This window comes from Ptychodera flava, chromosome 1 (assembly GCF_041260155.1).
Source record: "Ptychodera flava strain L36383 chromosome 1, AS_Pfla_20210202, whole genome shotgun sequence".
Classification (NCBI taxonomy): domain Eukaryota; kingdom Metazoa; phylum Hemichordata; class Enteropneusta; family Ptychoderidae; genus Ptychodera; species Ptychodera flava.
Window position 1 is genome coordinate 17,623,379 of NC_091928.1, and position 17,106 is coordinate 17,640,484.

The 17,106-nt window shown below is 35.7% G+C and overlaps 1 protein-coding gene across 1 annotated transcript; it reads right to left on the minus strand.

Annotated features, from left to right (window-relative positions):
• Nucleotides 1-3,920: 3,920 nt before the first annotated feature.
• Nucleotides 3,921-16,840, minus strand: LOC139131802 (haloalkane dehalogenase 1-like). The gene is made up of 6 exons (XM_070698076.1): nucleotides 16,498-16,840; nucleotides 15,781-15,883; nucleotides 13,391-13,516; nucleotides 9,848-10,036; nucleotides 8,925-9,102; nucleotides 3,921-5,725 (listed from the first exon to the last, which is right to left on the minus strand). Exons 1-5 carry the CDS (start codon nucleotides 16,703-16,705, stop codon nucleotides 9,078-9,080), a joined length of 651 nt encoding a protein of 216 aa, XP_070554177.1. The 5' UTR covers nucleotides 16,706-16,840; the 3' UTR covers nucleotides 3,921-5,725; nucleotides 8,925-9,077.
• Nucleotides 16,841-17,106: the final 266 nt, after the last annotated feature.

The window sequence follows — 17,106 nt, forward strand, 5'->3', positions numbered from 1 at the left end:
TGTATGTATGTATGTATGTATGTATGTATGTATGTATGTATGTGTGTGTGTGCGTGCGTGCGTGCGTGCATGTATGTATGTATGTATGTATGTATGTATGTATGTATGTATGTATGTATGTATGTATGTATGTATGTATGTATGTATGTATGTATGTATGTATGTATGTATGTATGTATGTATGTATGTATGTATGTATGTATGTATGTATGTATGTATGTATGTATGTATGTGTGTGTGTGTGTATGTGTGTGTGTGTGTGTGTGCGTGCGTGCATGCATGCATGCATGCATGCATGCATGTATGTATGTATGTATGTATGTATGTATGTATGTATGTATGTATGTGTGTGTGTGTGTGCGTGCGTGCGTGCGTGCGTGCGTGCGTGCATGCATGCATGCATGCATGTATGTATGTATGTATGTATGTATATATGTATGTATGTATGTATGTATGTATGTATGTATGTATGTATGCATGCATGCATGCATGCATGCATGTATGTATGTATGTATGTATGTATGCATGTATGTATGTACATGTACGTGTATTTCTCCATCGATCAATCTATCCATCATGTCTATCTATCTATCTATCTATCTATCTATCTATCTATCTATCTATCTATCTATCTATCTATCTATCTATCTATCTATCTATCTATCTATCTATCTATCTTTCTTTTTCTTTTCTTTCTATCTATCCCCTAATCATACTTCATCAATATATCTGTGGATTCATCAAATCAACCTGCCATTGCATCAATTTTGCAGAAGGTGACCAAGCATCTGCTCTCACTTTCAATATACATTATCAAACACCATTAATCCTTGACAATAATCGGGAGTCTCTTTTGACTTCTGCAGGTGGTCGTATCAAGAACGCCCAGATCCGCGTCGGCGACAGCGAGAATTTTGAGGACAACCCGGTCTGCGGGATGATGATATTCGGTAAGATGTCCAGGGATATACCTATTACAATCAGGTGTGGCTGTGAAGTACCAATGCCGGGTCGTTACGTCAGTATTCAAATCATCGACAAGGAACAGCAGCTGACACTGTGCGAAGTGGAAGTGATGGCCGGTTAGACACAGCAGAACCAATTAAAATTGCTCGATTATTCATTAACTCCACCATCTGATTTCATTTAAGATGCATTTGCCTTGCTGGTTTAGGTAAAGAAATTCTGAAAACAAATTTTAACTTGACACTAAGAGAAATAGAAAACGCTTTGTTGTGGATATATATTTCGTTACTTTGAATTCTAAATGGCACTTTGATAAAGATTAATCAGATAGTCAAAATGTTTCATTTTCTTGACGGAATTTCCATACATCCTCTTTCATGGTAAATAAACAGCTTACATATCATGTCATTTATCCATAGTCTACTCTGTTCACTTGTTGCTGAGTCTGTTTCCATGACAGCAGAACCTGCATTTTGCATATCATCAAAATTTAAAATGAAATCGTGTAATTTATAATAGCTATGGCGGCCATGTGGTAGAATGAATATAACGTCGAGGTTGAAAATTCACAAGACCACATCCCAAACAAACAACAGGCAGACAGACAGACACCATTATTGACACAAACATTATAACGAAAACAACAACAACAACAACAAATCCCAAAATAAAGAAACATGCAGTCGACAACCGAGTGGAATTGTGGTTTAAGGATGGCATGTAGCCTCGAATTTCTCATTTTGATATATGATGGCCGCACCGCACTGTCACATCTGTCAAACTCCTCTGACCTGGTGACATTATATCACTTCGCAACAATTTGCAATATGGTTACTCTATTCTTGGGAACTGTGGATCTCTTCGTTTGAATAAATACCCACAAAATTGACGTTTTTGCAGCAGGATATTTTCAGAAATTCGCTACGCGGTAGTTCGACGAATTACTGGTACTATCCGTCAAAGTTTTACCATACTTTGTCAGATACTGCAAAATGTGTGCGTTTCTGCATTCAATATTGTTTTCCACGCATAAATGTGACGTGAATGCACCCAGGGCACACTTTTTCGGATACTGAAGTTTTAAACAACACTTTTCTGGTCATCTACTTGTGTTTACTTCATAACTTTTCTCTGCCCGTCTTCTTTCTGTGGAAATTTAAAATGTCAATTGCCCCTCAGACTTAAAACAATGTATTCTTTCAATTCAATAATCGTCAATCTTTCAGGCAATGCGTTTCCTTGAATCAAAATTGGCCCTCATTTAGGCTTGATTGTGAACGATAAAGATAAAACTTCTTTGACGGCAGTTTAATACTTTTAGGCGTACTATCTTATTGAATAATAAACATATGTTTGTGGGAATATGCAAGTGTTGGAATATATGTGCAGATGATAATTCATTCTGTGCGTTGTCCCTCAAAGATTAATGTTCCCTCCATGGAGTCTCCACCTCCAACAATGCACCTCTATTCAAGCATATTTATCTTCTAACATTCCAGTCTACAATATTTCAAACCTAAAGTGCAAGATTTCTGATTCTGGGTATAGTCAAACTCGTAGGCTAAAGCTAAGCTATCAGTACTGTAAGAACGCATATCTGCATTGACTATTTCAAACCACTGACTTTTAAAGGGAAGCGGTCGTCGGAACTGCGCATGAGCAACTTTCTTGTTTACAAACAATGTATTTCATGTTCTATATGTAGATGCATCAAGTCAAAATAGCTGCAACATTTAAATTTTACAATGTACATTAAGACCAACATGTTTCAACTTTCATCAATCGCCAACGCAGCTTGGATATACAATGTTTATATTGGTCGTAGGGGTCCCTAGCTACCTTTGAGCGCCGTTCTGACGACCTCCGCCCTTTAAGGTAGAAAATGTGATGACAGGAATCGACCTTTACTCTTCAATTCTTAGTTTGACTGTTCCCTTTTAAAAGGTTTAATGGGCATCGGGGACAGATATTTGGACTCTCAAAATTGTCAAATACCTAAATTTGTTCTATCAGTGGTTGTTGCTCATTTTCAAGCTTTTGGAGGACGCAGAGTTTTTGTCGTATATTTTTGTGAAAAACGAAATCGTACAGGGATGGCAGCCATTTTGAATTTCACACATCGGTAACTGTTAGGTAATTTGTTTCTCTAGTATCACAATTTGAACGGTGACTCCATTTTCTACAAAGAGATAACGCTGATAAAAATTTGGCTCTTTAAGAGCTAAATGTTTAGAACACGATTGGAACTAATTTGGAATAATTGGATTTTCATATTTTTCAAATTTCTCAAAAGTGTTAGGTGCCGTATAGCTGAATGTTGCAATATCGCAAATTACGGTACTCATTAAAACAAGTGTGTAACTTAAAAAGAAAAGCAAATGAGATTACATTTGCGGATAATATCGACACTACTTCACCATCCAATTATCCCAAATTAGTTCCAATCGGTGTTTAAGGGGAGGGAATGTGACAAAATCAGTAAGACTAGAAACTTGTACATCTGCTGCAAGAATGGTGATATTTTATAAAAGTGTTGTTCATCTTGAACAGGCATGATCTCCGCTGAATTGAAACACCATAATTGACTGTAAAAGATATTTAATATAGCTTTTTTTGGCCAACTTCCTTGAAGTCGTTGTTACTCTTCATTGTCAGTGATGGCCACCTTTTCTTAGAGCTCACAATGTGAAGAATTTCTTGGACTGGTACATGATTGAGAGCACTGCTTCAAGTTTCAATTCTATTATTGCAAAACATGAAAGAATCAAACAAGCCTTGCATACACTACGCATGCATGGACAGCATGTTCCATAAGCACAGAGGGTTTTCAGATTTACATTGCCCCCTCTCATTTCCCTAAATAGGGTCTATCTGTGCCAACAGAAAACAAAACAGGACCAAACCATTGTGGCGACGCCATGACAGAGTTAAATGAAACAACAAACTCACATTAATATGATTAAAATTTGGAGATTTTAATACTACCTGTACGTACAAAATACAAAATTATATATTCTACGGAAATGCAAAAAGAAACAAAACCCCAAAAACCAAGTATGCACCACACATGGATAAAGCAAAAACAAACTGAAGAGACAAAATCGTCTGTTCAGAAACTGTATGGTATCAGTCAACAATGCCATTGCTACATGATGGTAAAATAAAATATTGCATGGAAAAACAAGTAATTGGACAAGACCCCTACTGACCTTTTCACATGAACATTTTTTGTTCGTTTGACGCAACCAAATTTATGTCAAATTCTATGACAGTGATGCATCCATATACACTTTGCTTACTGATTTCCTTCTTTTTTGTCTTTGTATAAAATTTAACCTATTTAAGAAACATTAAATGTTCAGCGAAAGATAAAGAAAATTGCTAGATTGTGAAGTCACACTTGGCATGTGAAAATGCCCATCTGGCCGGTATCATTTCACATTTACTTCCAGTTCCTGGGCAAAGAAGACATTTATTTTGGACATGCATTTTTTTTCACACCAAGTACATTGTACGCATGGTATGGACATCTCCATACTTCTTGAAATGTATGCTACACAAATATGCAAATTTTGCTACAATTTGAAGCAGCCTGACCAAGGTAACCAAAAGGAACCTGCATACTAAATTTAAGAGCAATCAGACCAGCAGTTTCAGAAAAGAATTCAAATGTCAACGGATGACAAACAGACAACAAATGGATGGACTGACGATGACCGACTATGAGCCTATCTGATAAGCTCCATGTAGCTGACAGCGGAGCTAAAAAGGTAACAGATGGAATGTATATCAGTTCAGGAAGTGCTAACAGCATACAAGTTATAAAAGTATAGAATACACAGTGTACACACATACAATATTTATATGCTACATTTGTAAACCCACGGCAAAGAGTGGTATTTCTCACTTATACCACAAATATAACCAATTTTACATAAAATTAATCTCATTGACAAATCCCAGTAAATGGTAACAAATTCATCTTATTGACCAATCCCGGTAAATGACGATAAGCACTAATTTACATATGAATCAGTGGTGGCTGGTTAAGGAAAACTGAATTATAAGCAGTGCTACAAACATTCAATTTTTGACGATAAAGACTCTTGAAGTGCCTTTGTTCTTTTATACCTAAAATAAAAACACCACTGTGGTGCCCGGTGTTTGAAATAAAAATTCTCTCACTTAGTATGTACTTTTTTATATTTTGGAAAAACAATTTTGATAGAAAATTGAAGCACTACGGGTACTTTAACTTGGCTTGCAATTAATCATAAAATGCTTTTTACAATTTCTAAGAACTGTGACAATCATCGTCATCATCTGACGATTGCATATAAATCATCATGAGAGTATTATATATAGCAAGCATAGGGATAATTTGCGTTGGTGAGACTTTTTAGACTCAAGAAATCCTAATTTTTTTTGGCTAGTCTAAAGCCATAATGTTGACTAATATTTGACGTCTGTGGAGAAAATTCAATTTTCATATCCATGGCCTTGTGTTAAACTTTGGTTATACACATTACAGAGTGGGAATTTCTATCATGTCCAGGTTTGTTTGTTTGTCTTCTCTGGTATTATTTTCTCCACATTCTGACAGTTTTTCAAAGCCTTGTATCCAAATGCTTGTTCACAGATTACTTTTTATTGACGACTGATATCAGAGATGCGATGTGTTGACAAACAATTTCTGGCCATGATATTTGTAATCTGTGCCCACCTTTTTCAAACCACACCACTCTTTGTATTTTTGTACCTGAAATAAAATTAGAAAAAAATGATCAAATTGTGCAAATGTAAAATCCAAATCTAGTCATTTATAGGTCATTTACAAACAACTGATTTTGTAAAATGGATGAAATTCATGTATGTTATTTAGGATGCAATCAAAATTTCAGAACTGGACAGATTTTTGTGTGGCTTATATGAGAAATACACATTCATGACTCTACAGGTCATTACAGGGTACGATGCTTGCTGTCAAATTAAATATCATAAAAATACCGCAATTATACGGTGTCGCTCAAATTTGATCAGAATTGGTATATACCAGTATGGGTACCAAGATCAACAACAAATGTTGTTTCTATCTGTTCAGTGCAGGAAAATTCTACGTTGATGTTATGACAATGATTTCTGCACAGTACAACCAGAAAAAACAACAAGAAATATTTAAACCAGAAAAACAAGAATGACAAAAGTAATTAAGGTCCGAAACTTTAGGTACTGGAGGTCAACTTAGCAACATGATAGCAGAAAGGCAGCTAGCCCCCCTTAGTTTGACCATAGACGGTCTTCCTCCCCTCTACTGTCTATGGTTTGAGCAGGTCTGTTAATATGTAACAGTTCATAAACAATGACAGGAAATGACTCAAGTCAGTGGAGTAAGCCTGTTTCAAGCCTGTTTCAGAATTTCACTTTTTCTTACCTCATTTGCACATTTTTGACACTGACGTGTTCATTTGAACAAATTCACATCTCAACCCCTACATCTACCTGTACACCAAATACTGAGACGGTAGCTTTGGCACTATGGGAGCCTTTCGTGTGACGGACATACATCCGCACATACCCACAAATATACAAACATAGACGCCACTCAGACTCATCATATAAGCTCTTTTTGGTATTTATATATAAAACCAAATATGAGCTAAAAATCAGGTTATTGATCATTTCTTTACTTTTTAAAATTAGCAGTGGATGATTCTTCTGGGGCAAGCAGTTGTAACTTTTGATGAGTTTTTTCCAGTATTTTTTGTTCTGTATGTCAATTGCAAAGTCTTGTTCTAACTCCTGAAGCATTTTAAAACACAGACTGCTTTGCTGGCCAAAGCAGCTTCCATATGTGTAAAATGAACTATTATTGTTTACATTTGACTCATAGTCTGGACCGAATTCCCTAGTCCAACACAATAATGCAGTCTACACATGTACAGCCTGAGTGGACAAGCTACTTACTGTGTATCACAACATTCTTTGAGAAGTAAATAAGACATTATGTTGACATTAATATAAAAATGGAGAAAAATATCATGAAAAATTAAGAACTTTTCTAGTTCAAACAATAGGTACATGTAATAGAGAGATCTCTCATTTTATCAAATTGTAAACGCTCATGTGACATTGCTCCATATTTTGTGGAAATGAAATAGTTCAGACAAAAACAACACATTCTTCGCCTTTCAAACTAACTAGATACAGGGAATATCAGAATAATTCAGCAAAAATGTTTTCCATAGAATGTGACCAAAATGCGACCGCTCTTTGAAATACGCTGTTCACCTAAATTTTAATTGTTCAAGCTTTCATTGTCATTATAAAATACTAGATATTTCAGCATACTCCCTTGGCTAAATGTTTCTGACTGATGGGATGATGTTGTTTGATCAGACTATTGACAAACTTTATTTGTATGTGCTGATAATGAAATAATGCAATGTCTATACAAGACAGATGAAATATATTGTTTTATACCTTTTATCTACCACCTGATTTTCAAAATAAATGTATTTATGTATGTAAATTGTATTCATAAACACAATTTGAATATGCAAATGAGTTCATTATTGCTCATTCTCAATTGTAAATACCAATCTTGAAACATAGGGCCAAAGTCCCTGAAGCTACTATAGACATGGATACAAAATTAAGTATTTCCTTACTGTATGAAATTATCTCACTAAGGTCATCCTACGGACAAGTAAACTAAATATTAAAGCTGTCTGACCAGCGGTTTTGAAAGAACAAGCAACTCAACAGTTGACAGAGCTATGTTGAGTTATGTAGAGAATAACCTTTTGTGACACATGTATTGATGAAGAAGGTGGATATCTTTGATTAACATTGTGAGTTCTGTTTAATAAGTTGAGACTGTACATACTCAGAGAAAGCACACTGAAGAGACAAAGGTTTGAAACTTAAGAAGTTCAAGGTCATCAAAAGCATTATAAGGAATCATGTTACACTTTCATTGCACTGTTTACACAGATTGCATAATTGCTATAAATAGCACATGAGGAATCTTTATACAGCCCAGCTTTACCATAAAAACCCTATCACTTTGACCACTCTTTTAATTGACCACTCTATTTTTTCCTCAAAAAGTAATTTTATTTTATCCTTACCAAGTCAACCATAAATGGAAATTAGAACTTTCTCTATCTCTATCTCTATCTCTATTGACTATTTTGAGCAATTTCTTTTAGATAACATACAGGGCACAATAAATGACAGTTCAGAATATGTCAAAGTTGGGATTCAGGAAAGTTGCCTTTACATGTTTTAATCCTCCAAGATGGTAAGCATTTCACTATGAACTGTCAAAAAAAGTTGAACTTTCTGATAATTCTACACTAAAATTATTTTGGCTTTGATGATTTCCTAATTAATTCAATTATTTAAAATCATATTAATTATTTTTTCTGGGTGAATTGATAGGGTTTATACAGTACAAGAATTACATACAATGTAAGTCAAATTTTGACCAAAAATGACAAAATAATTCCTTAAAAATACAGATTTGCATATTTCATCACAATTTGAACAAGTCTAAGTTGGGTTACCCCTAGGGACCTGTATACCAAATAACAAAGCTGTCTGACCAGCGGTTATGAAGAAGAAGATTTTTTACCAAAAACACCTTTTTTGGCATTAATTTGCCTATTTTCAACAATATCAAAAAATTAAAAAAAACAGTTTCTCAAAATCGTATTTTTCATCTACACAACAAATATCAAATCAGTAAGTACTGCGGTTCTCAAGATATTTGAGTGGACGGACGCCTCACAAACGGACATACATACATACATACATACATACATACATACATACATACATACATACATACATACATACAGACTGACGACGGACGCCGGACGGATACCCATCCCAATAGCTTCTATAGACTATAGTCTATAGTAGCTAAAAAGGGCAACTCATTATGCCAATCTTACCTGGGAATGTTTCTGAGCAGTCACCATTTCTATCATATCTGACTGTATCATCAGCGTTTAAATTAAACAACTCCATGTTTTCTATTGCACGTTCTTTCTCAACAGCAAAGTCGTCCTCTGCATGCAACATGAGGAATGGCAGCTTCCTCTTGGCTATGGACAGGTAATCTTCTTTGCACTGCAAGTCAGGGAGTATATGGACACAGTTACTGAGACATGATATATGCCTCAGGGAAAGATATTGAGACTCAAATTTTTACAATAATTTTCTGATCTATCACTTGACAATGAGTGAGGTCACTTTGAAGTTCTTGGAGTAAATAAAATTTTCATTGTCTTATTTTTGAGAAAATTTGAATTTATTTTCTTCCTGTAGAGTTAACACAAGGATGGTGGCCATTTTGAATATAGACCGTCAGTAAGTTTAAGATGATTTGATTCTCCGGTACCAAATTTTGCAAGGTGACCCCAGATCACATCCTTGAGTTTGAAAGAGAATGGTTGAAAGTTTCTTGAGAAAAGATTTTAGCAAAAGTTTAAATCTTTCACTTTTGAGCACTGTACTACCATAATCACAGATATTAGGACACAATAATTTACGCAGAGAAGCTAGCAAATTTGCAAGGTTTGAGCAACGGTACTTGAAGAAGGTCCTCCTGAATGGAGTACACATTACAATGACAGAGATATTTCAAGACAGCTAAGCCATATTTTTGGACGAATCTTTGTTGTTCTACAAATTGATGAAGGTTACTATACATATTGCAGTGTAACACTTGAATTTACAAGCTGAGCTTTCGGTATGTCACACTCCATCAGAGCGAACCCCCTTCTCCAAGTACACAATAAAGAATTTTTCTGATTACAAAAAAGAGTGGTTCAAAAATATGTTCTTTTGCCAATAATTTCCCTTCTGGACTTACCTGTTCAAAATGAGTTGTGCGGCTTCAAATACACTGTACATCTTGGATTTCTGTGTTTTTGCTCTGAGATCCACCAAGCGAAAGACTGGCATGAACAACAGTGTCACAAGCCAGCCAATTATTGGGATACTCAGTGTCCGGTAGAACAAATTTCCAAGAAATTTTATGAGATAGACCGGCCTCACCAAACTGAAAAGTTAAGAAAGTAAAGTGGTTTTGAAACAAAGCTGTTACTTCAGAAGAATTTTCAATAAATTTTCAGATTTCTTTTTCATTTTTCTTCTTCCTGAACTTATTTGGTGTTCAACTTGTTAACACGTATTATCCACTTTTATTGTTGACAACGGAATTTTTTTGGACTAGAATTCATTTGTCAATATTGTAACATTGCTTTTTCACAGTGTATCATGTTTGTAGGGATAATCATAGCTTGCATTTAAGGCACATGAGCTGCAACTTTTGGCATTATTTTCATAATTTTATATTTAGGTTAAAATCACTTCATAGAGATGTTCTTACTCAGAGATGTTTACTCAAGTATAATTATCAACTCAGTAGGACTGCATGGGGAGGTTTCAGTAAGACAAATAATAAACGGGTGCTGCACCTAAATATGGCTGCCTCCACACAGCAACATGATAAACAGCATAAATGGTGCATGTACACATTTGAATCTTTACAAATACAACATGGTGCAACCCACTGAAAAGACTTGAAAGAGATTCACTCCACTTCGACAAAAGTTCTCCGTTTTTCACATAATATGGCAAGATTTTGAAAATGTGTTAACTCCACAGAGCACAGTTGGAACTAATTTGGGTTAATTGGATGGTGAAGCAATGCCGGTTTAATCTGCAAATGAAAGCTCATCTGCTTTACTTTTTCAGTTATACACATGTCTTTACGAGTTATTTGTAATATTGCAATATTCAGCTGTACGGCACCTAACACTTTTGAGAAATTTGAACAATATGAAGATCCAATTATCCCTAATTAGTTCCAATCGTGTTGTGAGAAAAATCAAATTTTGACTTTTGAAAAACAAAGACAGTGAAAAATTTTCTTACTCCAAGAGCTGTAAAATGAGCCTCATACATGGTAAATAAGAAAAATATTGTAAAAATTTGAGTCTAAACATCTGTCACTGAGGTGCAGTTTGCCTCTTTGTGGAGAAGAATAGTACAAGGCAAAGAAAACAAAAAATATTTCTAGTTTTCTGGAACAAAAATCATGAAAATATCGTCAAAAGTTACAATCAGTTAGTGGCATAGACTAGGATGTTTTACAGCACCAGTTGTTTAAACATTAAAATATCGTAAGATTTGCTTGCTTGGTATGTCAGCTAGAGTTTCTCAGTCTATTGACATATGCACTCAGTGAGATTATCAGTGAGATTGTCACTTTGTGAAGTAGTCTATGATTTATTGATTTACATTTCTATGACATTAGAGATTGTGAATATGTATGACAGACAAATACGGTACATCTTATAACCAATGGGATTTTATCTCCAGACATGCTGTGGCTTGACCAAATGCATGTCCAAATACTTGGTATGAAGTTTGTCAACACAAACACAAGTATCGGTATGCACATAGTGTTACTGTTGACAAGTCAGCTAATGTACAGAAATCTCCTCATTTATCAAGAAAAGAATGTTCAAGTACAATGATATTTAACATGAGATTACATTTGACAACTGCGCAGTTACACCACAATGATTAAACAATATAAATATACATTCCAAATTATTGGCACAACCACTGAAATGAGGTTGAAGAAAGTAATCTCCTTCCTTGGATTTTTTTTGGTAGAGCAACAAAAGTGACAAGCAAAATTTGTTTACGAATCATACTAAATAATTTGACGACAATACATGCTGAGTAATTCAGACATATCATGAGAGAGAAACTTTCATTCCGACTCAGTATTTTGTGCAGTTCTTCTGATAAAAGTTACAAAAAAGGACTTCTGTGGTATGGGTTGATGTTTTCCCTGTTGAAATTCATTGACTGTTTCATTCTTATTTGAAAAATGTTGCCTAGCATTTTGATATGAGGGCATTCAGACACCAATAGAGGGCGCCACACTCCTGTAACCTTATATTAGGAGAACTATTGCTTTTGACTAGATGAGTTTCACGATGCATTTTAAAGAATTGTCTGATGACACTGAGAGAGTAGTAATCATCAAGGAGACTGTTATCACATTAAACTACAAAAATGGCAAGTTGCCAATCTTCTATGATACAGTTGTTGTAATTTTTAAGTTGTCTCTATTGGACTCCTACAAATCATCATTGCTGGAAAAGAGACCGAATAAAAGTTTTCAGAAATAAAATTATGAAAAAATGCAGAAATATTATACAGGACTTAAATATAATTTAAAAATCAATAAAGCAGATGCATTTTAGCCCTCCCAAGAAATTACAGAAAATTTGTAGAGATTTGCCATACATTTTATGGTTTATCTTTACAGAAAACTACCCTTGCAAAGATTATTCCTTTATAATAATGGTGGTTGAAAAGACGCCAGGTTGTTATTCTTGTTTGGAAAACAATAATACACTTATAAGTAATGTGTTCATTTGAAAAGTTATTGACATCTAAAAATTTTCTTCACTCATTTGTTTGTATGTCAGCATTCCTGCAATGTGCTGAAAATGCTTACCTCAGCAATCTCTGGTTTTGAAATGCAGGTTCACTTTTGTACCATTATTTCACTGTACAACGCACCTCGGGGACAGATATTCGGACTCTCAGGTTTTACTATTCTTTTGATCTACCACTTGTGTGGAATCATTTCAAAGCTTTTGGTGTCAGAAAAATTTTCACCGTCTTAGTTTTTCGAAAATCATAAATTTAATTTCTCCAAAGATGGCCGCCATTTTGAATTTCAAATATTGGTAAATCTTAGGTATTTTGTTTCTCTGGCACTAAAATTTTCATGGTGACTCCCGTTTTTTATTCTTGATTTGAGAGAGAATGGTTGAAAGAGTCCCTACGAAAATTTTGAGCAAAAGCTTAAATCTTTCACTTTTGAGGCACATAGTACCTTACACCACCATAGTAAGTTAGTTGTAACGTCTGTTGTACTTTCCATTGTCATTGTGGTGCTGTAACTAAAACACTCTTCTCTCCTCATCACTAAATCATGTCAAAGTGTATGTTGTTCAGTTTGTCAACAAAGCCTGTATGAGTGTACCGTCCAATATTACTTTTCGCATTTGAAAATTTAGCTCCATACTAGCATTCCTTTGTCAACAATATCACTACTTATTGTACATAGAGTGTAAAGTTGGTGAGGTAATGCTGTATTAAAAGATAATTTTTTGAGTTGGTTATGAAATCTCCATTTTGAGCAAAATTGTATTTCAACACGCTTTGGATAAGAAAATATAACTGGTTTTTAAACAAAAGTTGTAATACTATTATGAGAAACTGTCCTTTGCATAACAGGATTCAATATTTTGGCATGGTTTACCCTGGTAAAGCAAAATATTGGGATAACAGCAAATTCAGACATTAAATGTATTGTAAATACCTGTAGGGCTTTCCTCCTGGCACAGAGAGGAATGTCAAAGATTTGACAATCGGATGAAACTCCTTATCTGCAACCACACGTGCTACTACATGGCCTCCAGAAGAGAAACCAACCAGAGTTTCCACGCTGTAAGAAATAACCTCAGCAATGTCAGATTGTCTGAAGGTTTGGTTGAATAGCAATTCGTTGGTCCATGAGAAATTACTTCTGAAGATTACTGATGGTTAGTCACTTGTGTAAAAGTGACTCAAAGATCACACAGGGTTGTAAGAGTTAACGTAGCTTGCGGGTAACGCGAATATTCGTACTGCGCATCGTATCTGCGCACGCGTACGAACGTTCTTTCCGCGAGCGTTCTTTCCGGAAGTGGTCTTTTTGTCGCGATATAGCATACAATTACTTTGCGGTGCGACTTTCAAATCTGGTTTGTCAAAACAGTTCACACCAAGATAGCAAACTCTGTGTAACAGGCCCGTTTTAAGTGTGACAAATGTGGGATTATTTGCAGTATTTAAGTGAACTAAACTTTATTTAATACCTATTAATACCTATTAAAAAAGTTTCGAATATATCAAACTAAACAGGGATCTGTCGCTAGAGGGCGCTTAAGTGTAGCATTTTTTGTGTTAAAAATGCCCATATCTTAAAAAATTGTGCGGTGACCCCATTTTTTTTGTTTGATTTGAAATTATATTGTTGGGCTTAATTTACGAGAGTTTAAAGAAAACGTAGATTTCAGATCATGACATTTGTAATGAAAATATCAAAATTTGGCCAAACTTTGCTCTTTTTATAAAAGCACTATTCATGGAAACATTGCTATATTTTCTGATATTTTCAAAAGTAGACCACAAAACTAATATATTACAATACGGGGACTTGTGTTGTATAAAATCTGTCAAATTGTTTTTACTTTATTTCAGTTTTATTATTTAATAACACTAGTTAATCGAATAATACAACATTTTAACCAATTTCAGCTAAATGTTTTCGCGGGACAATATAGAGGGCGCCATATCTCCAAAATTTGCATGGGGACCATATTTTTTTATTTTACTATTTAACATATCTACCCCAGCTTGACATCTGTACAAAGTTTCAGAAAAATCCTGATTTCATTTTTCTTACCAGCAAGCCACTAGAATATGCCTCAGGGACAGATAGTCAGACTCTCAAATTTCTAAAATTCTTTCTGATCTACCACTTGTGGGGGCTCATTTTAAAGCTCTTTGGGAAAGAAAAACTTTCACTGTCTTAGTTTTTTCAAAAATCCAAAATTTAATTTTTGCCAATAGGGTAGGAGGGGGTGGTAGTTGAACAGTTTAAAGACTGAAGAGAAAATTAATTTTGATCATCTTGTTGTTTGTGAAAATAGAAAGTTATTTAAGTAATTTTTCCTATAGAGTTATGACAGATTATGGCAGCCATTTTGATAAAGTTGAGATAATTTGCTCTATCAATCGTGATCCAAACATTTTCATATTGATTCCTGGCTAGAGTGACCATTTACTGGGAAGTTCAGCTACTGGTCATATACTGAAGACGGAGCCAGCCAGCATCGTTGAAACTTTCATTCGACAAATTCACAGAGGATGACTGTCCCAAACTTTCAATAATCTGAGTCAATACAAACTTGACCGCTAAAAAAATGCTTGTCCAAGATCCACATCATAACATGATTTTGAATTTAAAAAATTACTTTGCTGTAAACCATCACACTTTACTTTGAAACTAATATTGACTATGGTGCATAACTCAGATACTTGGCCAAAGGATCAGTATACAGCAATCTTTAAGTGTTTCTATTGATGCTATAATAACAAGGCGGCCAACCTACCATTCTGAACACACCCCCATACACACACACAATATTTACAGACCCCTTCATAAAACTTTCACCCATTGTCCTCGCAGACAGATCCAGACACCAAGACACACGTTCCTATACTGCAGTAGTTCACACCTTGACCCACCCCTTAAAACTAACAGTCCTCCATTATCTTTAATCAAGTGTCAATCTTTTCATGGCATTGGCATCCCTAAGTACCCAGCTTTTGAACTTTGTTGAGATTTGTCTCAAGCAAATAGCCTGTATCAATGTGCAGTCACAGCTAAATTGAAGTATACTGGAGTTAATGTGGATGAAAGAGAAAGATGTGTACACAAGTGAAAAGTGAGTTGATAGCTGGAAAAACATGCCAACACATGCTTCAGGAGAGCAAAATCTGCTCAGGTTGCAGATGTACAGAAAAGAAACCCAACTAAAAATGTTCAAAAATTCAAACTCCAGGCAGTTAAAACTTCATGTCACTGACCTGCCCCAGTACGACCAAGCACATAAAGTTTTGGGATAATGTATCTATACAACTTGTACACACCTCAATGATTACCTGTTAATGTCAATTGCTTTGATGAAAGCTTTTACAATCTCTGCTTTATGGGCGCTGGAAAAATTGTAGATGGCCTTCTTATCAATTTCAGTATACCCCATTCCTGAAATAAATAAATTAATAAATAATTACAAATGTATGTCAGGAACGAGTCACCAACAGAGTGTATTACTATCACCGATGATTGATTGATTGATCGATCGATTGAGAGAGAGAGAGAGAGAGAGAGAGAGAGAGAGAGGAAGAGAGAGAGAGAGAGAGAGAGAGAGAGAGAGAGAGAGAGAGAAGCACTCATGGGAGGTAAAAACACTTGTGAGAAAGCGGAGGATAAAAATTGCAACAGTGAATTTTTTTTTGTGGGGGAGGCCCCACCTCCCCAACACAAGGAGAGTTGGGGGCTAAGCCCGGGGCTAAGAAACTGCAGCAATTCGTCCGCAAGCACTCAGCTTGGCAAGGGTACTTAGCAAACTACTGGCCTTGAAGTGAACATTAAAGAGTTCCCAAGATAGCAAGTGGGGTTATAGAAGTCACCTGTTAATTTTAATAGGATACTAATAGCTGTGGAAACGCATCTCAGTGGAGCGGTATAGCGTTCGTCTATCAGAGTCCGAAGGTCAACGCCATGGATAGACCTTTTAATGACCCTCGATCATAGACGCACGCTACCCCGCCACAGATTACTGCGTTTCCACAGCTAGGATACTTGCTGCTACCAACCTGGAAAATTTGGCATCACCATCCTAAAACCACTTTCGGTTAACGGGTGAAACATTTTTCTGAACGTGCGGTAAGTGGCCGGCGAGCCATGAACCAACACGATCACCGGGCCATCTTGTGGTCCTATGTCAGCATACGCTACGGAAAAACTTGTTCCCAGAACTTCTATGTCCACGAACTTCAGATCTGTGTCCGCTCCGAGTTCCATCGCGTCTTCTCAATGAAATTCAAAGGGTTTCCTCTCATGTGACATACTGCTCGGTCACGCCTGCACACACAGAGCATGACTTTAGGCACATCACGTGGCTGGTACCGCTGCGGTTCAAGGATGTAAACAATAGTGCGAAATTTACAGCACATCGTTCAACTTCTTTAAAATACAGAAATTACCTGCTCCAGCGGGTCATTTATAATAATTTATTGTCAAAGTTTACGATCGGATTTAAATATGACGATTTTCTTACTCAAGATAAAATTATTTTATCGTTGTATAAAATTGTGCATATTTATAGCCCATCGGCTAGAAGACGAACATACAGTTTGTAAACAGTTCGCCATGTTGCTGACGTCAAGAAGGACTGACACCAAGGGTAACGCTGGTGCTGTTCT